The following is a 24,191-nucleotide window of genomic DNA, read 5'->3' on the forward strand; positions in this document are numbered from 1 at the left end:
TGTATCCAGTGCATGATATCTAAAACGTGTTACCTGGGATCCTTGGGGCGTCCCTACCCTAAAACCCTAACCAAAGATGTATAACTAATCCCTAAGCATTTTACGTTACAACTTCAATAGGGGAGGGGTTAGGGACGTCCCATGGATCATAGAGAGCAATAGCCGTGTGGAAAATTCATTTCACAACTTAACTTGTCACCTCCACTACTCAAAGGCACAATAAGGACACAACCAGTTGATTTTAAATGTTTTATTTATTTTTACATTTAACCTTTATTTAACTAGGCAAGTGAGTTAAGAACAAATTCTTATTTTTAATGGCGGCCTACCCCTGCCAAACCTGGACGAAGCTGGGCCAATTGTGCTCCGCCCTATAGGACTCCCAATCATTACCGGATGTGATACAGCCTGGATTCAAACCTGGAACTGTAGTGACGCCTCTTGCACTGAGATGCAGTGCTTTATCTCCTTTATGGGCGTTGGTGAATAAGGGCATATTGTGAACTGATCAACCAGGAGGAAATTATGTGGCTCCTGTAAGGCTGTCAACATTAATTTTGTGAACTTGATTTTCAAATTCACTACATATGTTAATGTTTTATTGTATTTATCCTATTTATTGCAAGTATTTTTTTCTCTCACATCCATTCCAATTCTAAACAATAGAGAACAGTATCATGATGTTAATGGTCAGCATTTTGCATTACATGATGTATGTAGACAGCATTATACATTACATGATGTATGTGGACAGCATTTTACATTACGTTATGTATGTGGACAGCATTTTACATTACATTATGTATGTGGACAGCATTTTACATTACATGAGCAGGTTGAGAGCTTGGTGTCCACATTGGTGTCCACATCACCAACGAACTATCATGGTACAAACACACCAAGACCGATGTGAAGAGGGCACGACAACGCCTATTCTCAAGACACTGAAAAGATTTGGCATGGGTCTTCAGATCCTCAAAGTTCTACAGCTGCACCATCGAGAGCATCCTGAACGGATGCATCACCGCCTGGTAAGGCAACTGATTGGCCTTCGACCATAAGGCACTACAAGAGGGTAGTGCGTACGGCCCGGTACATCACTGGGGCCAAGCTTCCTGCCATCCAGGACCTCTATACCAGGCATGTCAGAGGAAGGCCCTAAAAATTGCCAAAGACTCCAGCCACCCTAGTCATAGACTGTTCTCTCTGCTACCGCACGGCAAGCAGTGCCGGAGCACCAAGTCTAGGTCCAAAAGGCTTCTGAACAGCTTCTACCCCCAAGCCATAAGACTCCTGAACAGCTAATCTCCACTGGGATTCTCTTCCTCCAACCCTATTACGGGGGCTGAGTCACTGGCTTGCTTGAGCTCTCCCATCCTTCCTGTACTCAGGCTCCTGTGGTGGGAGAGATCTTTGTGGGCTATACTCGGCCTTGTCTCAGGGTAGTAAATTAGTGGTCTGTTGTTATCCCTATGTTGGTGTGGGGGTTGTGTTTTGGCAAAGTGGAAAGGGCCCAGTGTCTTCAGAAAGTATTCATACCCCTTGACTTATATTTCTTTTACAAAAGTGTTACAGCCTAAATTCAAAATTGAATAAATAGATTTTTTTCCCTGAAAATTAAATGCAGAAATCTCATTTACATAATGTTACGTTCCCCAGTTTCTGTGTTGTGGTTTTGTTTGTATGTGTGTGTTTCAGGATGGCTTCCTGAAATTCCCCCCAAGCAGCTGATTGGAGCTGACCCCGCCCTCTCGTCAGAGGATACAGCTGTATCCCATTACAGACTCCGTCTCCAGCTGTATAAGACAGTGTTCTGTTGCTCAGAAGAGAGATGATTAGTGTGTCGGTTGTATGTAGATAGATAGAGAGAGAATTTAATGCAATGCTCTGTCTTGGTTGTTGCTCAGAAACAGGTTTTGTTAAGTATTGTGTAGTCGCTGCTTCTGGGGTATGTGTGTGCCAATGGGATGCAGTGGTTTTGATTATTGAAATTGTTTACTTATGTTTGTGTTATTCTGTTTCATTTGTTCCCAGGGGGGAAGGCACCTAGGGAGTGCTTAGGCAAGAGTCCTGCGGGCATACATAACCTGTAGTATTTACTGTCTATACACACTAGGTAAGACCTGGGTGGACCACCCCCTGTATTTTGGTTAGCGCATCAGGTGGTGTTAAAAGGTTAGGTCGGTAGGCAGGTAAGGTAGGAGAGGTGGCTTCGACATTTACTTTCTTTGCTTTGGTTCCGTTCAACCGCTTTTCCCCAAATTTACCGTGTGAAGGAATAAATAAATTCCCAGTAAATGGTAAATTCTCTGCCTTTTTTCATCCTTACTCGCACTTACAATCCCATACCTCTTTCACTCCATGGGGAGTTGAGATGTAGCAGGGTGTTGCGTTCCCTCTTCTTAGAGGCATACGTAACACATAATTATTCACATCCCTGAGTCAATACTTTGTAGAAGCACTTTTGGCAGCGATTACAGCTGTGTGACTTTCTGGGTAGGTCTCTAAAGCCGTGTTCACATTGGCAGTTTGAAGTGACCCAAATCCTATTATTTGCATATCTGATTTGAATCTTATTTTTTTCTGCAGTCTGAACAGTCTTCGTCGGTGGTTTGAAGTCAGATACAAATTGGCCATGTGAGTTGTGATTTTTAGACTGTTATTCCACATATCTTTTTGCTTGTTAGCTACTCAGGTGACAGTTTGACAAGTTGGATCATCTCATCCTTTGAGGCTTTGTGTTCTCTACTATGATTTTAAACATTTAAATCAACTGGGAAACGTCCATGGCAGGCATTGTTGTCACTTTAGCTTGACACCTAACTTCTGAGTGAAAGGAAGCACCTCCACCAATCAGTCTACACTACTGCTCTCACACACACCCCCGTCATTACTATGACAACTGGCATAGCCTTATCAGCAATTGACTGCTGTCTGAACACACACATCTGATTTAGTAACTTGCTGTTTGGACAGTCAGTACTCCAAAACAGATTAGAGCATTAAGGCCTGCGTTGTGAACAAGGCTTAAGAGCTTTCCACACCTGGATTGTGCAACATTTGCCATTTATTATTTTAAACATTCTTCAAGTTCTGTCAAATTGGTTGTTGATCATTGCAAGACAACCATTTCCAGGGCTTGCCATAGATGTTCAAGTAGATTTAAGTCAAACCTCAGCAACATTCACTGTGTTCTTGGTAAGCAACTCCAATGGATATAGATTTGGCCTTGTGTTTTAAGTCAGTGATTCCCGACCCTGGTCCTTGAGTACCCCCAACAGAGTACCCCCAACACATTTTTATTGTAACCCTGGACAAGCACACCTGATTCAACTTATCAACTAATCATCGAGCCCTCAATGAGTTGAATGATGTGTGTTTGTCCAGGGCTCCAACGACAATGTGTACTGCTGGGGGTACTTGAGAACCAGGGTTGGGAAACAGATGGTCGTGCTGATGATACACTTTCTGCTGTTCTGTCTGCGGCTATGGAAGCCTGACCTGTTCACCGGTCGTGCTACCTTGTCCTAGACATCTATAACCAATATGATTTGTATTTGACCTTACTGGTCATCTATAAATGTTTGAATATCTTGAACGATCTGGCCTTAATGGCTATGTACTCTTATAATCTCCACCCTGCACAACCAGAGCCTGGTTCCTCTCTACGTTTCTTCCTAGGATCGAGCCTTTCTAGGGAGTTTTTCCTAGCCACCCTGCCTCTATATTGCTTGCTCTTTGGGGTTTTAGTGACAACTGCAGATGTAAAAAAGGGCATTATAATACATTCTATTGATTGAACTGCACAGGTTGGTGCTTATGGGTCCTTTTACATGGAAATATCCCACTACAAATGAGTCACTTAGCCCCAAAACCATTTATTTACATTATGAGTAGTTCTGTATCCTTTATTTCTTCTAATGTGATCACATGAGCGACAGGCGTGCAAATACCCTTGTTGAACTTTAAAGTTCTTTCGCCAGGTGAAGTACCCCATGTATTCTTCCTCATTCTGGTCGAGAAAGAGAAGCTTCTTTGCCAGCTCCTCTGTAGAGGAGAAGTCATCCACATGGATGAAAGAGTCCCTTGGGATAAATTGCTCGTAGTTGTCCCTGGATGGACCTAGAACAACGGGCACTGCTCCCAACTTCATAGCGTTGAACAGCTTCTCTGTAGCATAGTCTTTGTAGATGGAGTTTTCAAACGCCAGGTAGAATTTACAGCTCGACAGCGTCTTTGAGTAGTCTTCATTTTCTAGGTATCTACTAAAATGTCTCCCATAGGCCTCTACTTTGACATGCCCACTGAGCTCATTGAACACCTGTACCCTCTTGTAGTTTGGGTTCCAGTTGCTCACTACCCAGCAGACTAATTTGTCCTTCTTGGGTAGCTGAAAGATTTTATCTTCACTGGTTACCTTGACAAGCGACCCATATGGAATCTTGATATCAGAATCCAGTCGATAACTCAAAGTCAAATTGAACAAGTGGTCAACACCAGGGATCCTGTTTGTGTTAGCCGGTGATTCTGCATTCCACCACACCCATTTCTGTAACCATGGATGTTGTTCTTGAGGCATGTTCTTCAGGTCTCCATGGATGTCTCCATGGTGGAAGATAACACTGTGCGCCTTGCTGTAAAGGGTTTTATCCACTGTTAGGTGACAGCCTTTGATGTTGAAGTAGGCACAAGAGTCTGTCAAAGTCCTGACTAAATGGCCACATCCAGATCAAAATGATAGTGTCCCTGTCATCATCGGCCTGAATGGCTGTCTGGGCATGGTGTGCCTGTGTGGTTCCCTGCCATACTTACTTGAGGGCAAGGAGAACAACCAGCCTTCCACTCGTGGGATGCCTGGTCAGTAGGGCATGAAAGGAACTTGATCTGGGGTTTGTAGTAAATTTAAGAATATTCCCATGAATCACGCCTTAAAAAAACAGCCAATCAGAACAGGCCGTAGAACCCCCTGGGAAGCCGGAGTGGACATACCTTGACCCTTTGAAAGAGAAAAGAGACCAATCAAAACCACTCTAGAATATCAACAACAACTACAAAAGTATTTATGGATGTGAAATACGTTATAATAATGGTAGTGACTGGTTATAGCTGAAAAAGTAGTTAGTTGGATCTCTCTGTACTTTGCTCTGTTCATCTTTCCCTCGATCCTGACTAGTCTCCCAGTCCCTGCCGCTGAAAAAACATCCCCACAGCATGATGCTGCCTCCACCATGCTTCACTGTAGGGATGGTGCCATGTTTTCTCCAGACTTGACATTCAGGGAAAAAAAAGAGTTCAATCTTGTTTTCATCAGATCAGAGAATCTTGTTTCCCATGGCCTGAGAGTCTTTCGGTACCTTTTGGCAAACTCCAAGCGGGCTGTCATGTGAATTTTACTGAGTGGCTTCCATCTGGCCACTACCATAATGGCCTTTTTGGTGGAGTGCTGCAGAGATGGTTGTCCTTCTGGAAGGTTCTCCCATCTCCACAGAGGAACTATAGAGCTCTGTCAGAGTGACCATCAGGTTATTGGTCACCTCCCTAACCAAGGCCCTTCTCCCCCGATTGTTCAGTTTGGCCGGGCGGCCAGCTCCAGGAAAAGTCTTGATGGTTTCAAACATATTCAATTCAAGAATGATGGAGGCCACTGTGTTTTTGGGGACCTTCAATGCAGCAGAAATGTTTTGGTACCCTTCCCCAGATCTGTGCCTCGACACAATCCTGTCTCCGAGCTCTACGGACAATTCCTTCAACCTCACGGCTTGGTTTTTGCTCTGACATGCACTGTCAACTGTGGGACATTATATAGACAGATGTGTACCTTTCCAAATCATGTCCAATCAATTGAATTTACCAAAGGTGAACTCCAATGAAGTTGTAGTGTAATGTGTACGCTGGGAGTCGGGAAGCAAGTACAGGGAGTGCAAATGTAATATTAAATAGAACATAACACGAAAGCGTACAGACATGAAACAGATTCAATAACTCCTGAGGAAAGAACCAAAGGGAGTGACAGATATAGAGGAGTTAGTCAGGAAGGCGATGGAGTCCAGGCGAGTCTCATGAGGAGCAGGTGCGTGAATCGATGGTGACAGGTGTGCGTAATAATGAGTAAACTGGTGACAACGAGCGCCAGAGGAGCAGGAGTAGATGTGACAGTACCCCTTCCCTGACGCACGGCCCCAGCCGCAGGACGCCGACCAGAGGGACGATCCTGAGGACCAAGAGTGGATCGATTTTCCAGTTTTTCTTTTTCACAAATATTTTATAATATCACCCCTCTTTTGGAACAAAGTATACTTGTGCTACCCTGTGAATACGCCAAGTGCATGTTCAGCAATATGTCTCAAGCAATGACCAACAATGCCTTGGACAAGACCAAACCATACAACCATGTTATCACATAAAACTCATATCATAGTCTAAAATTCTGCCAATCATTAACTAGGACTCATGCCTCATTAACTTCCTATTCCTTAGCCTTGTCACAAAAATATCTCTGGTCACTTATTAAACTATATCATAAAATGGCAAAGTCATCTTTAATCAAAGAATACTAAAATAAAATAAGAAATTAACATAACAAATAGTACAAGATTCCATATGATATTTATGATTACTCACAATGCTCTTATTTAGAGTAACAGTTATACATAAACAGTCAAAACATTGTCATTACTTCTATTATAATGAATAGTTCCTCCTCCAAGCCAAGTTATCAAACTTACCTTGGTATCTAATATAATATAGCTATATTGTATTTACTTCGCCACCATGGCCTATTTATTGCCTTTACCTCCCTATCTCACCTCATTTGCTCACATTGTATATAGACTTATTTTTCTACTGTATTTTTGACTGGATGTTTGTTTTACTCCATGTGTAACTCTGTGTTGTTGTATGTGTCGAACTGCTTTTCTTTATCTTAGCCAGGTCGCAGTTGTAAATGAGAACTTGATCTCAACTTGCCTACCTGGTTAAATAAAGGTGAAATCATTATTATTCTTTTTTTAATCCACAATGTCAGGAGAAGATGAAGTATTGTATCACACTGTCTACATATACCATCCAGGTGTAGAGATCACTGAGTGACTGAGTGACGCCTCAAAACGCCTTGTGCCGAGCTACTCTCGGAGACGGCAGGTCAGGTAAAAAGGTGTGGCTGCTATTTATGTTTCCTCTTCACCTGGTTGTCTGATGCAGGCAGGAAGTTTATCAAAGTATGATTGTACTTTTATCATAGTTATTTAGACCTAACTCCACATTCAAAAAGTGAACTTGGAGCATAGTTTATTCTCTCTAATGATGTCTAATAATTTTTTATTATCGTTGAAAGCTGTCAGAGACAATGTATATAATACAAGAGGTAGCAGTTAAATGGTTGGTCCACACCCCCTAAACAATGAGTAGCCTACAGTACATAGTGTTTGCATCACCACCATCAACGGGTTATTTTACCTGACAAATAGAGCCCTCAACAGTTTTGTGCCAGCATCAATACAACTTTAACTTCTTTGGTCTTGAAAAGTATCTTTCATATACTGTGTGAATTCTGCTATTATTTGTTGTACTGTAAATTATTACTCCTGTTGTATTCCAAGTTCATCGTTTTGAGTTGTATATCATTTCTATGCCAGTTGTATGGACATATCGAAGTAACTTTTTAGTTCACTTTCCATTTGAAAAACAACCTATGCTAATTTTACGTTGGATAGTGAACCTGCCAAAAGCTAGACACACCATCAACTCCATGGTCATACCCCTATGGTTAACATCGGTTTGATGAGATCTTGACCTGATAGAACAAGAATAAGAAAAGTATTTTTATTTTTTTATTTCCAAGTGACCTTACCTGTTTCAATTTGTCTGACTCATCCATGGCTATGCCCACTAAGAGAACCTGATTTTAGAAGATCAAAAATACAAAACAATAAATGATAAGAATGAAGCATTTTAAATAACTTTGGATTTAAAAAAAATGTAATTGTGAGATGATGTGTAACAAAAGAGCATTCCCACTGAGCACACTGGTTCAATCAACATTGTTTTCATGTCATTTCAATGATGTTGGTTCAACGTTGAATTGATGTCTGTGCTCAGTGGATTAGTCTCTTATTCTCTAAACTAGTTCCACCAAGTATGTTAAAAAACCAACACTGAAACTGAACATAACAACAACACCACCTCTACTGTAATTTACTATATTTGAAAACCAATATTGAATATAATTTGTCTATCACCATAATGAAATTAATAATTTTCTCTACCTTAAAAAAAGCTTGAGTTCTTCAAATGACATGACAATGAGTGAGTGTTGAGGGAATGCGTGTGTGACATTTGTTCGATAAGCAGTAGGTCAGAAAATGTCTCTCCCACTTTTTGGTAACATTCTGCTTCTGGTTTAGTCTAGTAGAGCTATGTAAGTTTGTGGGCTAGACTAGTCTAGCAATGCTGCTACAGGAACTACATAGATGTGGTCAGGTGAATCATGTCTCATCACTGAAAGCAACATTATTTGTGGACTTGTATTCAATTGCATTTCAAAGGAATGAACAGGTACACTTTATTTCAACTAAAGCTTCTCAAAATAATACATACAATATCATTATCAAAGAATAATTATTTAATCAATCTGCCAGCCTTTTATACAACAAATGCCAAGCCTATAGGAAGCCTGTGTGGAGTTTCCATCGTCTTGTGGTTGTGGCCCTGCTTCCTGTCAGAATTTATCTGTCTGCGTTCAGTATATGTCTGTGGTCTGATGTGTTGCAATTTCTTCTCACAGAACAAAAAAGGCTCATAGCCAGTTTTAGATATTCTTTAGCCTATAGCTGTGGTCTGACCTGGATAATGATCTACAGTGCATTCTGAAAGTATTCAGACCCCTTGACTTTTCCCAAAAAAATGTAACGTTACCGCCTTATTCTAAAATTGATTAAATTGTTTGTTACAAAAATATAAATGCATCATGTAAAGTGTTGGTCACATGTTTCATGAGCTGAAATAAAAGATCCCAAAAAGTTTGCTGATGTCAACGTTGTGAACAGAGTGTCCCATGGTGGCGGTGAGGTTATGTTGTGGGCAGACATAAGCTACAGACAACAAACACAGTTGAATTTCATCAATGGCAATTTGAATGCACAGAGATACCGGGACAAGATCCTGAGGCCCATTGTCATGCCATTCATCCACCGTTATCACCTCATGTTTCAGCATGACAATGCAAGGCATCATGTTGCAAGGATCTGTACACAATTCCTGGAAACTGAATATGTCTCAGTACTTCTATGACCTACATACTCAGACATGTCACCCATTGAGCATGTTTGGGATGCTCTGGATCGACGTGTTCCAGTTCTCGCCAATATCCAGAAACTTCGCAAAGCCATTGAAGGAGTGGAACAACATTCCACAGGCCACAATCAACAGCCTGATCAACTCTTTGCGAAGTCGATGTGTCGTGCTGCATGAGGCCACACCAGTGGTCACACCAGATACTGATTGGTTTTCTGATCCACGCCCCTACCATTTTTTTTTTAAGGTATCTGTATTCCCAGTCATATGAAATCCATAGATTAGGGCCTTTTTTCAAATTGACTGATTTCCTTATATGCACTGTAACTCAGTAAAATGTACATGTTTTTACAAGCATTCTACAATACTCAAGGCACATTCATTCCAGACCTTAGTTTTTAATAATCAGACAGTATTCAGTACATGACATACAGTGGGGGAAAAAAGTATTTGATCCCCTGCTGATTTTGTATGTTTGCCCACTTACAAAGAAATGATCAGTCTATAATTTTAATAGTAGGTTTATTTCAACAGTGAGCGACAGTATAACAACAAAGAAATCCAGAAAAACGCATGTCAAAAATGTTATAATAAGATTTGCATTTAAATGAGGGAAATACGTATTTGACCCCTCTCTAAAACATGACTTAGTACTTGGTGGCAAAACCCTTGTTGGCAATCACAGAGCTCAGACGTTTCTTGTAGTTGGCCACCAGGTTTGCACACATCTCAGGAGGGATTTTGTCCCACTCCTCTTTGCAGATCTTCTCCAAGTCATTAAGGTTTCGAGGCTGACATTTGGCAACTCGAACCTTCAGCTCCCTCCACAGATTTTCTATGGGATTAAGGTCTGGAGACTGGCCTGACCTTAATGTGCCACTCCTTTGTTGCCTTGGCCGTGTGTTTTGGGTCATTGTCAAGCTGGAATACCCATCCACGACCCATTTTCAATGCCTGAGGGAAGGAGGTTCTCACCCAAGATTTGACGGTACATGGCCCCGTCAAATGATGCTGTGAAGTTGTCCTGTCCCCTTAGCAGAAAAACACCCCCAAAGCATAATGTTTCCACCTCCATGTTTGACGGTAGAGATGGTGTTCTTGGGGTCATAGGCAGCATTCCTCCTCCTCCAAACACGGTGAGTTGAGTTGATGTCAAAGAGCTCCATATTGGTCTCATCTGACCACAACACTTTCACCAGTTGTCCTCTGAGTCATTCAGATGTTCATTGGCAAACTTCAGACGGGCATGTATATGTATTCTTGAGCAGGGGGACCTTGCGGGCGGTGCAGGATTTCAGTCCTTCACGGCGTAGTGTGTTACCAATTGTTTTCTTGGTGACTATGGTCCCAGCTGCCTTGAGATCATTGACAAGATCCTCCCGTGTAGTTCTGGGCTGATTCCTCACCGTTCTCATGATCATTGCAACTCCACGAGGTGAGATCTTGCATGGAGCCCCAGGCCGAGAGATATTGACAGTTCTTTTGTGTTTCTTCCATTTGCGAATAATCGCACCAAATGTTGTCACCTTCTCACCAAGCTGCTTGGCGATGGTCTTGTAGCCCATTCCAGCCTTGTGTAGGTCTACAATCTTGTCCCTGGAGAGCTCTTTGGTCTTGGTCATGTTGGAGAGTTTGGAATCTGATTGATTGATTGCTTCTGTGGACAGGTGTCTTTTTTTTACAGGTAACAAGCTGCGGTTAGGAGCACTCCCTTTAAGAGTGTGCTCCTAATCTCAGCTCGTTACCTGTATAAAAGACACCTGGGAGCCAGAAATATTTCTGATTGAGAGGGGGTCAAATACTTATTTCCCTCATTAAAATGCAAATCAATTTATAACATTTCTGACATGCGTTTTTCTGGATATTTTTGTTGTTATTCTGTCACTCACTGTTGAAATAAACCTACCATTAAAATTATAGACTGATCCTTTCTTTGTCAGTGGGCAAACGTACAAAATCAGCAGGGGATCAAATACTTTTTTCCCCCCACTGTATCTTGAAGGTCTTACAACTCTTTTCACTCTGTCGAGAGAGTCAGTGTGGAAAATTCCTCACAGCTGTACTTTTCCCTTCCCCCTTTCAAAGGATACTCAAAGGCACAGTAAGTACACAACCAATTTATCTTTCTGTCTGTGCTGTAAGGTTGTATGGTTTCCTTTTGTTTTGTGCTGGTAGGTAACATTGCAAAAACAAATATATGCAAAGGGATTGCTCTGTTTGGGCAGTGGAGTAAAGGAGTGCATATTCTGAACTGATCAAGCAGGTGTAAATTATGTGGCTGCTGTGAGGTGGTCAACATTAATAAAAATGTAAATATCCACAAAAATCTTGAACAATATTTAAAATTCATTGCATTCTCACATCAACTTCAATTCTCTCTCTAAAAAAAAAACGGTATGATGTTAATGCACAGCATTTGTACATTACATGATCTTAATATGGGTTATATTTTACATTACATGATGTTAATATGGTTAACATTTTACATTACATGATCTTAATATGGGTAATATTTTACATTACATGATGTTAACGTGGGTAACATTTTACATTACGTGATGTTAACGTGGGTAACATTTTACATTACATGACATTAATGTGGGTAACATTTTACATTGGGGTGGCAGGTAGCCTAGTGGTTAGAGCATTGGGCCAGTAACCGAAAGGTTGCTGGTTGAATCCCTGAGCTGACAAGGTAAAAAGCTGTCATTCTGCCCCTGAACAAGGCAGTTAACCTGCTGTTCCCTGGTAGGCCGTTATTGTAAATAAGAATTTGTTCTGTTGGGGCTACAGGTTAGCAATGAACCCCGAGTCGGGATTGCTAACAAGGCTGGAAATTCAAAACATCAAAAATCTAATAATTTCAATTTCTCAAACAATCAACTATTTTACACAATTTAAAAGATAAACATCTCCTTAATCTAACCACATTGTTCGATTTTCAAAGAGGCTTTACGGCAAAAGCATAAAGTTAGATTATGTTAGGACAGTACATAGCCACAAAAGTACAAACATCCATTTTCAATTCAAGGTCAGGCGTCACCAAAAGCAGAAACCAGCTAGAATTATGCACTAACCTTTGTCAATCTCCATCAGATGACACTCCTAGGACATTATGTTATACAATACATGCATTTTTTGTTCCATCAAGTTCATATTTATATCCAAAAACAGCATTTTACAGTAGCGTGAAATTCAGATTTTTTTCTTCTCTGAAATGCTTCCGGTGAACATAACAAAATTACTATTCGAAAACATTGGTAAATTATAATATTGTCATTCAAAGAATAATATATTATCATCTCGTAATTGCTACCGAATGGCCAGATCTCAAAATAACTTTACTGGGAAATCACATTTTGCAATAAACGGGGTGCTATGCTAAGAACAATAAGCTATGCTATACAGTTAGCATCATCTAATATCGATAATAACATTGTAAATATCCCCTTACCTTTGATTATCTCCATCAGAAGGCACTGCCAGGAATCGCAGGTCCAGAACAAATGTGGTTTCTTTTGACAAAGTTCATAATTTATGTCCAAATAACACCAAGTAGTTAGCGTTCATTATGCTCCCACAAAACGTGGTGGGGGGGTGTAAAATCACGCCGAAAAGCAAAAAAAAACTAGTAAATAATCTATTTACGTTCGTTCAAACATGTCAAACGTTGTTTAGCATTAATCTTTTGGTCCATTTTTAACGTTAAACATCAGTAATATTTTCACACAACCTATCCTATGTCTAGATAAACAATTATGACAAACTCACGCTTCTCAGATTTATGCGCAGGCGCAAAAAAATGAAGTGACGACATGTCAACTTCCTTGCATTCTAATTTGCTCTCTGTTTATCATAGACGCTTCAAACAACTTTATAAAGATCGTTGACATCTAGTGGAAGCCGTAGGAGTTGCGAAATGAATCCTTTCTCACTATGGTATCTATAAAACAATGACACTAAATAGTACAGTCACAAAATTCACATTTTTTTTAATCTATTTTTCACAGGTTTTTGCCTGCAATATGAGTTTTGTTATACTTACAGACACCATTCAAACTGTTTTAGAAAATTCAGAGTGTTTTCTATCCGAATGTGTTAATAATATGCATATCCTAGCTTCTGAGTTGGTGTAGGAGGCAGTTAAAAATGGGCACATATTTTTTTCAAAATTTATCAATACTGCCCCCTAGCCCCAACAGGTTAACTGACTTGCCTAGTTAAATGAAGGTTACATTTAAAAAAACATTACATGATGTTAATGTGGGCAACATTTTACATTACGTGATGTTAATGTGGGTAACATTTTACGTTACGTGATGGTAATGTGGGTAACATTTTACATTACGTGATGTTAATGTGGGTAACATTTTACATTACGTGATGTTAATGTGGGTAACATTTTACGTTACGTGATGGTAATGTGGGTAACATTTTACATTACGTGATGTTAATGTGGGTAACATTTTACATTACGTGATGTTAATGTGGGTAACATTTTACATTACGTGATGTTAATGTGGGTAACATTTTACATTACGTGATGTTAATATGGTTAACATTTTACATTACGTGATGTTAATGTGGGTAACATTTTACATTACGTGATGTTAATGTGGGTAACATTTTACATTACGTGATGTTAATGTGGGTAACATTTTACATTATTAGGTAACAAGTCATATTACACGTTCCCCCCTCCTTTCTCTGTCGTGTATTGTATGGTGTGTGTGCACCCCAGGAAAAGTGGCTGTTGCATGTTCAACAGCTACTAGGGCTCCTAATATTCTAAAGGGTTGTTTTGTTTCAAGAAAGAGTGTCTTGTCCATCCCTTCAATATTTGAAGTAGAAATTGTGCACCAGTATTGGATTGTAAAACCCTGTTATATTAAATGAAGTGCCCTTTAATGTAAACCACATGGAGAATTCAATAACAGATTTTTTTTATACGAATAAAGACTTATCGTGCTAAAATGTAGCATTTTGACATGTCCCTACGTGCACTCTCTGATTTCTAGGATGCTTGTCCAGCATACAATACTCTTCACGCAGCCACATTGTTGACCACTACAAATGGGTCAATTAGCCCCAAAACCATTGATTTAGATTATGAAAAGTTTTGTATCCTTTATTTCTTTGAATGTAATCACATGAGCGACAGGCGTGCTCAAGTCCAAACCACCATCCCTGGACTTTAAAGTTCTCCCGCCAGTTGAAGTACCTCATGTATTCTTCATTATTCTGGTCGAGAAAGAGAAGCTTCTTTGCCAGCTCCTCTGTAGAGGAGAAGTCATCCACATGGATGAAAGAGTCCCTTGGGATAAATTGCTCGTAGTTGTCCCTGGATGGACCTAGAACAACGGGCACTGCTCCCAACTTCATAGCGTTGAACAGCTTCTCTGTAGCATAGTCTTTGTAGATGGAGTTTTCAAACGCCAGGTAGAATTTACAGCTCGACAGCGTCTTTGAGTAGTCTTCATTTTCTAGGTATCTACTAAAATGTCTCCCATAGGCCTCTACTTTGACATGTCTATTGAGCTCGTTGAACACCTGTACCCTCTTGTAGTTTGGGTTCCAGTTGCTCACTACCCAGCATACTAATTTGTCCTTCTTGGGCAGCTCAAAGATTTTATCTTCACTCGTTACCTCGACAAGCGACCCATATGGAATCTTGATATCAGAATCCAGTCGATAACTCGCAGTCAAATTGAACAAGTGGTCAACACCAGGGATCCTGTTTGTGTTAGCCGGTGATTCTGCATTCCACCACACCCATTTCTGGAACCATGGACGTTGTTCTTGAGGCATGTTCTTCAGGTCTCCATGGATGTCTCTATGGTGGAAGATGACACCGTGCGCCTTGCTGTAAAGGTTTTTATCCACGGTTAGGTGACAGCCTTTGATGTTGAAGTAGGCACAAGAGTCTATGTCAAAGGCCTGACCAAATGGCCACATCCAGATCAAAATGATAGTGTCTGTGTCTCCGTCATCATCAGCCTGAATGACTGTCTGGGCATGGTGTGTTTTTTGCCCTGTGTGGTTCCCTGCCATACTTACTTGAGGGCAAGGAGAACAACCAGCCTTCCACTCGTGGGATGCCTGGTCAGTAGGGCATGAAAGGAACTTGATCTGGGGTTTGTAGTAAATTAAGAATATTCCCATGAAGCACGCCATAAAAAAACAGCCAATCAGAACAGGCCGTAGAACCCCCTGGGAAGCCGGAGTGGACATACCTTGACCCTTTGAAAGAGAAAAGAGACCAATCAAAACCACTCTAGAATATCAACAACAACTAGAAAAGTATTTATGGATGTGAAATACACTATAATAATGGTAGTGACTGGTTGTAGCTGAAAAAGTAGTTATATAGAAAGATTGATTGAATGTATTTTTAGAATTTCTATTATTATATTAGAATCTTAATGTGACTCTATTACCTTACTGATTGCCTCCCCTATATCTGTCACTTTCTCAGTTTCTTTCCTGTGTCTGCATTAATGTTGTTTTGTTCCCCGTCCAGACGCTGTTCTTGGGTTTTTTTCATGTCCGTTTATCTATTAAAAACCTCTTTGGGCAGATTTGGATAGAAAACACTCTAAAGTTTCTAAAACTGTTAAAATAATGTCTGTGAGTATAACAGAACTGATATGGCAGGCGAAACCCCGAGGACAAATCATTCCCCCCCAAAACAAATTCAGCCTTCCACTGTTTCCAGTGGCTGTCATGTTTATTAGGAGGCTAAATCCTCCCAGATTGCAGTTCCTAGGGCTTCCACTAGATGTCAACAGTCTTTAGAAAGAGTTTCAGGCTTGTTTTTGGAAAAATGAACTAGAATTTGTAGTTTTTCTAAGTGGCTCCCATTTTGGCTGTATTGTTTCCATGTGCGTGGATGAGAGCTATTCTTTGTTGTTTATCTCCGGTAAAGTCAATAACGATTCTTCGTCTTAAATTTTATTGTTTATTTACGTATTAGGGTACTTGAGGTTTGATTATAAACGTTGTTTGACTTGTTTGGAGAAGTTTATTGGTAACTTTTGGGATTCATTGTGTATGCATTTTGAAGGAAGGAAACCAGTGGATTATTGAATGAAGCGAGCCAGCTAAACTGAGTATTTGGGGATATAAAGAAGGACTTTATCGAAAAAGGACCATTTGTGATGTAGCTAGGACCTTTTGAAGTGCCAACAGAAGATGATCTTCAAAGGTAAGGCATTTATTATATCGCTATTTCTGACTTTCGTGGCGCACCTGCCTGGTTGAAAAATGTTTTTCATGCTTTTGTATGCGGGGCGCTGTCCTCAGATAATCGCATGGTGTGCTTTCGCCGTAAAGCCTTTTTGAAATCTGACACAGCGGCTGGATTAACAAGAAGTTAAGCTTTATTTTGATGTATGATGTATTTCCATGAATGTTAAATATTTCTGTTTCTGTAATTTGAATTTGGCGCTCTGCAATTTCACCGGATGTTGTCGAGGTGGGTCGCTAGCGGAACGCCTGCGCCAGAAAGGTTAAATCTTCACTCCCTGTACTTGCTTCTCGTCTCCCAGCGTCTGTCCTCACACTAAACTATCTATATCGAAACTAATTTCCCACATATAATAATAGAGTTAGCCTAAAGACAAGATTAAATTGACAATAGACTGATGGGTGAGAATATTATCAATTGTTAAATTGTATATGAAGAATCCAATGAACAGTTGCAGCTTGGAATTGACACAGAGGCAGGTAAACGGTGTGCCAAAAAGTTACTTTTTCAAATTGTCCTACAAATCACAAGCTGGTAAGACGTTTTGATGTCTATATAGTGTCAGAAAGAGCAGATTATGAAATTCCAAATCACTTATCCTTGCCACACAACTAAAAAAAATGACCCCTTGAGCTACTATATATTTGAAGATATAACTTTTTTTTTATATCTTCTTTTTTTGAAGATATAACTTAATGGGAAAGGGGGATACCTACAACGGAATGACTCAACTGAAATGTGTCTTCTGCATTTAACCCAACAACTCTGAATTACAGTGATCCCATCCATCCACTCCCCACGTGAACTCAACACTCAAAGAACAGTAATATATTTAAATAGAAAATATGCCATTCTGTTCTTTTGAAATGCATTTTCTTAAATTCATGATGCTCATTAAGACCTGTCTTTAACAAATTAATTATCTTTGTGACAGTGTTTATTTAATTGATTTTAACACTTGAATTGTGTTTTTTTTTCAATTGCACATATTGTTACATAAACAAATGAAAATGCTATTGTGTCCTTTTCATATACATTTTCTGTCATATTCTAATGTTATCTAAGACCTTCATAAACACAATTAAATGATAGGATATATTAAATGTATTCATTAGACTGTTATAATGTTGACTTTCAAAGGATGGCCAAAGGGGGTCCAAGGAGGCCAGGCTTTTCTAGCGTTAAGCGCTAGAGCTGGTGACATATGAATTAATTTCAGCAAGCACATTAACTATCTTATATGACAATACACCAGGGAACAAAGAATGTAAAATGCATCACTAGTGAAACTAAGGCTAACATCAGGTGTCGTTCAGTGCTGTTGATAAGTTCAGCATTCATGAGGACAGTCTGATTATCTTGTATGACGATGTATACAGTATGTACAGCAAACACAGTGTACACCAGGGATGGACAACTGCAGTCCTCAGGGGCCTGATGATTGGTGGCACAATTTTGCCCCAGCACTAGCTGACACACACCTGACTCTAATCTACTACGCTATATGGAATTGTTTTAAGAAGGTCATACCAAGGATCATTTAGCTATATAATTTAGAATTTGATTTAGAAGACCTCTTGAAGTATAAAAAAATATATAAAAATATATATTTAAAAAATTGTCTTACTGCTATTAGCCCATACAAACGTGTTGAATAACAGATTCACTAAGTGGAAGAGAGAGTCCCGAAAAAACCCAAAGGAAGTGTTCTGAAGTATATAAGAAAGATCGTAAATGTATTTTTTTTTCATGGTTTTAACCCCTTATTCTTGGAACAAAACAGTCTCCATACACAGTGCCTTCGGAAAGTATTCAGACCCCTTGACTTTTTCCACATTTTGTTACATTACAGCCTTATTCTAAAATTCAAACATTTTTTTTATCAATCTACACACAATATCCCATAATGACAAAGCAAAAACAGCTTTTTATAAATTGTTGCTAATTTATAAAAAAAAAACAACAACTGAAATATCATATTTACGTAAGTACCCTTTAATCAGTACTTTTTTTAAGCACCTTTGGCAGCGATGACAGCGTAGAGTCTTGGGCATGACGCTACAAGCTTGGCACACCTGTATTTGGGGAGTTGCTCCCATTCTTCTCTGAAGATCCTTTCAAGCTCTGTCAGGTTGGATGGGGAACGTTGCTGCACAGCTATTTTCAGGTCTCTCCAGAGATGTTCGATCGGATTCAAGTCCGGGCTCTGGCTGGGCCACTCAAGGACATTCAGAGACTTGTCCCGAAGCCACTCCTGCATTGTCTTGGCTGTGTGCTTTGGGTTGTTGTCCTCCTGAGTGCTCTGGAGCAGGTTTTCATCCAGGATCTCTCTGTACTTTGCTCTGTTCATCTTTCCCCAAATCCTGACTAGTCTCCCAGTCCCTGCCTCTGAAAAAACATCTCCACAGCATGATGCTGCCACCAGACGTGACACTTGACATTCAGCCTAAGAGTTCAATCTTGTTTTCGTCAGACCATAGAATCTTGTTTCTCATGGTCTGAGAGTCCTTCGGTGCCTTTAGGCAAACTCCAAGTGGGTTGTCATGTACATTTTACTGAGGAGTGGCTTTCATCTGGCCACTCTACCAGAAAGGCCTGATTGGTGGAGTGCTGCAGAGATGGTTGTCCTCCTGGAGCTGGCCGCCTGGTCAAACTGACCGGGCGGCCAGCTCCAGGAAAAGTCTTGGTGGTTCCAAACATTTTCAATTTAAGAATGATGGAGGCCACTGTGTTTTTGGGGACCTTCAATGCTTCAGAAATGTTTTGGTACCCTTGCCCAGATCTGTGCCTTGACACAATCCTGTCTCTGAGCTCTACGGACAATTCCTCCGACCTCATGGCTTGGTTTTTGCTCTGACATGCACTGTCAACTGTGGGACATTATATAGACAGATGTGTACCTTTCCAAATCATGTTCAATCAATTGACTTTACCACCGGTGAACTCCAATGAAGTTGTAGTGTAATGTGTACACTGGGAGTTGGAAAGCAAGTACAGGGAGTGCAAAGGTAATAATAAATAGTCCGTAGTACAAAACAAGAAACACGAAAAGCGTACAGACATGAAACGGTGTCAATAACACCTGAGGAAAGCACCAAAGGGAGTGACCGATATAGGGGAGGTAATCAGGAAGGTGATGGAGTCCAGGCGAGTCTCATGCCTTATGATTAATGATACATGGTGTGATCATAACAACATACCGGAACTCAAGTCCTTTTGTTCACCTGTCCTAGAATTTCTTACAATCAAATGCAGACCGCCTTATCTACCAAGAGAATTCTCTTCGATTATAATCACAGTTGTGTATATCCCCCAAGCAGACACATCAACGGCACTGAAAGAACTTCATTGGACTCTATGTAAACTGGAAACCATATATCCTAAGGCTGCATTTATTGTAACTGGGGATTTTAACAAGGCTAATCTGAAAACAAGGCTCCCTATATTTTATCAGCATATCGAATGCGCGACCCGGGCTGGCAAAACCCTGGATCATTGTCATTCTAACTTCCGCGACGCATACAAAGCCCTCCCCTGCCCTCCTTTCAGAAAATCTGACCACGACTCCATTTTGTTGCTCCCAGCCTATAGACAGAAACTAAAACAGGAAATGCCCGTGCTCAGGTCTGTTCAACGCTGGTCCGACCAATCGGATTCCACGCTTCAAGATTGCTTCGATCACGTGGACTGGGATATGTTCCGAATACATAGGACAATAACATTGATGAATACGCTGATTCGGTGAGCGAGTTTATTAGCAAATGCGTCGGTGATGTTGTACCCACAGCGACTATTTAAACTTCCCCAACCAGAAACCGTAGATTGATGCCAGCATTTGCGCAAAACTGAAAGCGCGAACCACTGCTTTCAATCAGGGCAAGGCGACCGGAAACATGACCAAATACAAATAGTGTAGCGATTCCCTCCGCAAGGCAATCAAACAAGCTAAGCGTCAGTATAGAGACAAAGTAGAGTCACAATTCAACGGCTTAGACACGAGAGGTATGTGGCAGGGTCTACAGTCAATCACGGACTACAAAAAGAAAACCAGCCCCGTCGCGGACCACGATGTCTTGCTCCCAGACAAACTAAACAACTTCTTTGCTCGCTTTGAGGACAATACAGTGCCACCGACACGGCTCGCTACCAAAACCTGCGGGCTCTCTTTCACTGCAGCCAACTTGAGGAAAACATTTAAATGTGTTATCCCTCGCAAGGCTGACGGCCCAGACGACATCCCTAGCCGCGTCTTCAGAGCATGCGCAGACCAGCTGGCTGGTGTGTTTACGGACATCAATCAATCCTTATCCCAGTCTGCTGTTCCAACGTGCTTCAAGAGGGCCACCATTGTTCCTGTTCCCAAGAAAGCTAAGGTAACTGAGCTAAATGACTATCGCCCCGTAGCACTCACTTCCCGTCATCATGAAGTGCTTTGAGAGACTAGTCAAGGACCATATCGCCTCCACCCTACCTGACACCCTAGACTCACTCCAATTTGCTTACCTCCCAGATAGGTCCACAGACGACGCAATCGCAGTCACACTGCACACTGCCCTAACCCATCTGGACAAGAGGAATACCTATGTAAGAATGCTGTTCATCGACTACAGCTCAGCATTTAACACCATAGTACCCTCCAAACTCGTCATTAAGCTTGAGACCCTGGGTCTCGACCCCGCCCTGTGCAACTGGGTCCTGGACTTCCTGACGGGCCGCTCCTAGGTGGTGAGGGTAGGAAACAACATCCTCACCCCGCTGATCCTCAACACTGGGGCCCCACAAGGGTGCGCTCTCAGCCCTCTCATGTACTCCCTGTTCACCCATGACTGCGTGGCAATGCACGCCTCCAACTCAATCATCAAGTTTGCAGACGACACTACAGTGGTAGGCTTAATTACCAACAACGACGACACGGCCTACAGGGAGGAGGTGAGGGCCCTTGGAGTGTGGTGTCAGGAAAATAACCTCACACACAATGTCAACAAAACAAAGGAGATGATCGTGGACTTCAGGAAACAGCAGAGGGAGCAGTCCCCTATCCACGTCGACCAGACAGTAGTGGAGACAGTAGTGGAGAAGTTTTAAGTTCCTCGGCGTACACATCACGGACAAACTGAAATGGTCCACCCACACAAACAGCGTGGTGAAGAAGGCACAGCAGCGCCTCTTCAACTTCAGGAGGCTGAAGAAATTCGGCTTGTCACCAAAAACACTCACAAACTTTTACAGATGCACAATCGAGAGCATCCTGTCGGGCTGTATCACCACCTGGTACGGCAACTGCTCCGCCCACAACCGTAAGGCTCTCCAGAGGGTAGTGAGGTCTGCACAACGCATCACCGGGGGCAAACTCCCTGCCCTCCAGGACACCTACACCACCCGATGTCACCCGAAGGCCAAAAAGATCATCAAGGACAACAACCACCCGAGCCACTGCCTGTTCACCCCGCTATCATCCAGAAGGTGAGGTCAGTACAGGTGCATCAAAGCTGGGACCGAGAGACTGAAAAACAGCTTCTATCTCAAGGCCATCAGACTGTTAAACAGCCATCCCTAACATTGAGTGGCTGCCAACATACGGACTCATCTCTAGCCACTTTAATAATGAAAAATTGGATGTAATAAATGTATCACTTGCCACTTTAAACAATGCCACTTTATATAATGTTTACATACCCTACATTACTCATCTCATATGTCTATACTGTACGCTATACCATCTACTGCACCTTGCCTATGTTGTTCGGCCATCGCTCATCCATATATTTTTATGTACATATTCTTATTCATTCCTTTACACTTCTGTGAGTATAAGGTAGTTGTTGTGAAATTGTTAGATTACTTGTTAGATATTACTGCATGGTCGGAACTAGAAGCACAAGCATTTCACTACACTTGCATTAACATCTGCTAACCATGTGTATGTGACAAATAACATTTGATTTGATTTGAGGCGCAGGTGTGCGTAATGATGGTGACAGGTGTGTGTAATAATGTGTAAACCGGACGACAACGAGCGCCAGAGAAGAGGAGCAGGAGTAGATGTGTCAGTACCCCCTCCCTAACGCACGGCTCTTGCTGGTCGATCCTGAGGAACAGGAGCGGGACGATCGCTTCTGCTGAGGCACAGAAACCAGTCAAACCAGCTGAGGCATGGGAGTATTGTGAGATGGCATGAGGTATTGTGTGTAGATTGATGAGGAAAACATTTATTTAATCCATTTTAGAATAAGGCTTAAGTTAATGTACTTTTGTATATTTCTAGATTTGCTCTTGAGTGCTTTATTGGGAGTTACTATGTGTGATCCGTCTGCAATGTTCCCGAAGTGTATTGTCCAGTTTTTCTTTTTTACAAGTATTTTATAATATCGCCCCTCTTTTGGAACAAAGTATACTTGTGCTACCCTGTGAATACGCCAAGTGCATGTTCAGCAATGTCTCAAACAATGTCTTGGACAAGACCAAACCATACAACCATGTTATCACATAAAACTCATATCATAGTCTAAAATTCTACCAATCATTAACTAGGACTCATGCCTCATTAACTTCCTATTCCTTAGCCTTGTCACAAAAATATCTCTGGTCACTTATTAAACTATATCATAATATGGCAAAGTCATCATTAATCAAAGAATACTCAAATAAAATGACAAATTAACATAAGAAATAGTACAAGATTCCGTATGATTTTTATGATTACTCACAATGCTCTTATTTAGAGTAACAGTTATACATAACCAGTCGAAACGTTGTCATTACTTCAATTATAATAAATAGTTCCTCCTTTGAGCCAAGTTATCAAACTTACCTTGGTATCCACAATGCCAGGAGAAGATGAAGTATTGTATCACACTGTCTACATATACCATCCAGGTGTAGAGATCACTGAGTGACTGAGTGACGCCTCAAAACGCCTTGTGCCGAGCTACTCTCGGAGACGGCAGGTCAGGTAAAAAGGTGTGGCTGCTATTTATGTTTCCTCTTCACCTGGTTGTCTGATGCAGGCAGGAAGTTTATCAAAGTATGATTGTACTTTTATCATAGTTATTTAGACCTAACTCCACATTCAAAAAGTGAACTTGGAGCATAGTTTATTCTCTCTAATGATGTCTAATAATTTTTTATTATCGTTGAAAGCTGTCAGAGACAATGTATATAATACAAGAGGTAGCAGTTAAATGGTTGGTCCACACCCCCTAAACAATGAGTAGCCTACAGTACATAGTGTTTGCATCACCACCATCAACGGGTTATTTTACCTGACAAATAGAGCCCTCAACAGTTTTGTGCCAGCATCAATACAACTTTAACTTCTTTGGTCTTGAAAAGTATCTTTCATATACTGTGTGAATTCTGCTATTATTTGTTGTACTGTAAATTATTACTCCTGTTGTATTCCAAGTTCATCGTTTTGAGTTGTATATCATTTCTATGCCAGTTGTATGGACATATCGAAGTAACTTTTTAGTTCACTTTCCATTTGAAAAACAACCTATGCTAATTTTACGTTGGATAGTGAACCTGCCAAAAGCTAGACACACCATCAACTCCATGGTCATACCCCTATGGTTAAAATCGGTTTGATGAGATCTTGACCTGATAGAACAAGAATAAGAAAAGTATTTTTATTTTTTTATTTCCAAGTGACCTT

General features: G+C 40.9%; 1 protein-coding gene and 1 pseudogene across 1 annotated transcript; both read right to left on the reverse strand.

The window, feature by feature from the left end:
• Positions 1-178: 178 nt before the first annotated feature.
• On the reverse strand, positions 179-7,876 carry LOC106591248 (4-galactosyl-N-acetylglucosaminide 3-alpha-L-fucosyltransferase 9-like; annotated as a pseudogene).
• Positions 7,877-11,617: 3,741 nt separating this feature from the next.
• LOC123739572 (4-galactosyl-N-acetylglucosaminide 3-alpha-L-fucosyltransferase 9) lies at positions 11,618-23,503 on the reverse strand. Its single transcript, XM_082964030.1, has 2 exons — positions 23,349-23,503; positions 11,618-15,531 (listed from the first exon to the last, which is right to left on the reverse strand). The coding sequence occupies exon 2, from the start codon at positions 15,520-15,522 to the stop codon at positions 14,374-14,376; it is 1,149 nt and encodes a 382-aa protein (XP_082820156.1). The 5' UTR covers positions 15,523-15,531; positions 23,349-23,503; the 3' UTR covers positions 11,618-14,373.
• Positions 23,504-24,191: the final 688 nt, after the last annotated feature.

Source organism: Salmo salar, chromosome 17, assembly GCF_965601325.2.
Source record: "Salmo salar chromosome 17, fSalSal1, whole genome shotgun sequence".
NCBI lineage: Eukaryota > Metazoa > Chordata > Actinopteri > Salmoniformes > Salmonidae > Salmo > Salmo salar.

What these genes read in the sequence shown, in the direction of transcription:
- LOC123739572 (XM_082964030.1), bottom strand. Translation starts at nt 15,522, where the DNA reads ATGTCCACTCCGGCTTCCCAGGGGGTTCTACGGCCTGTTCTGATTGGC.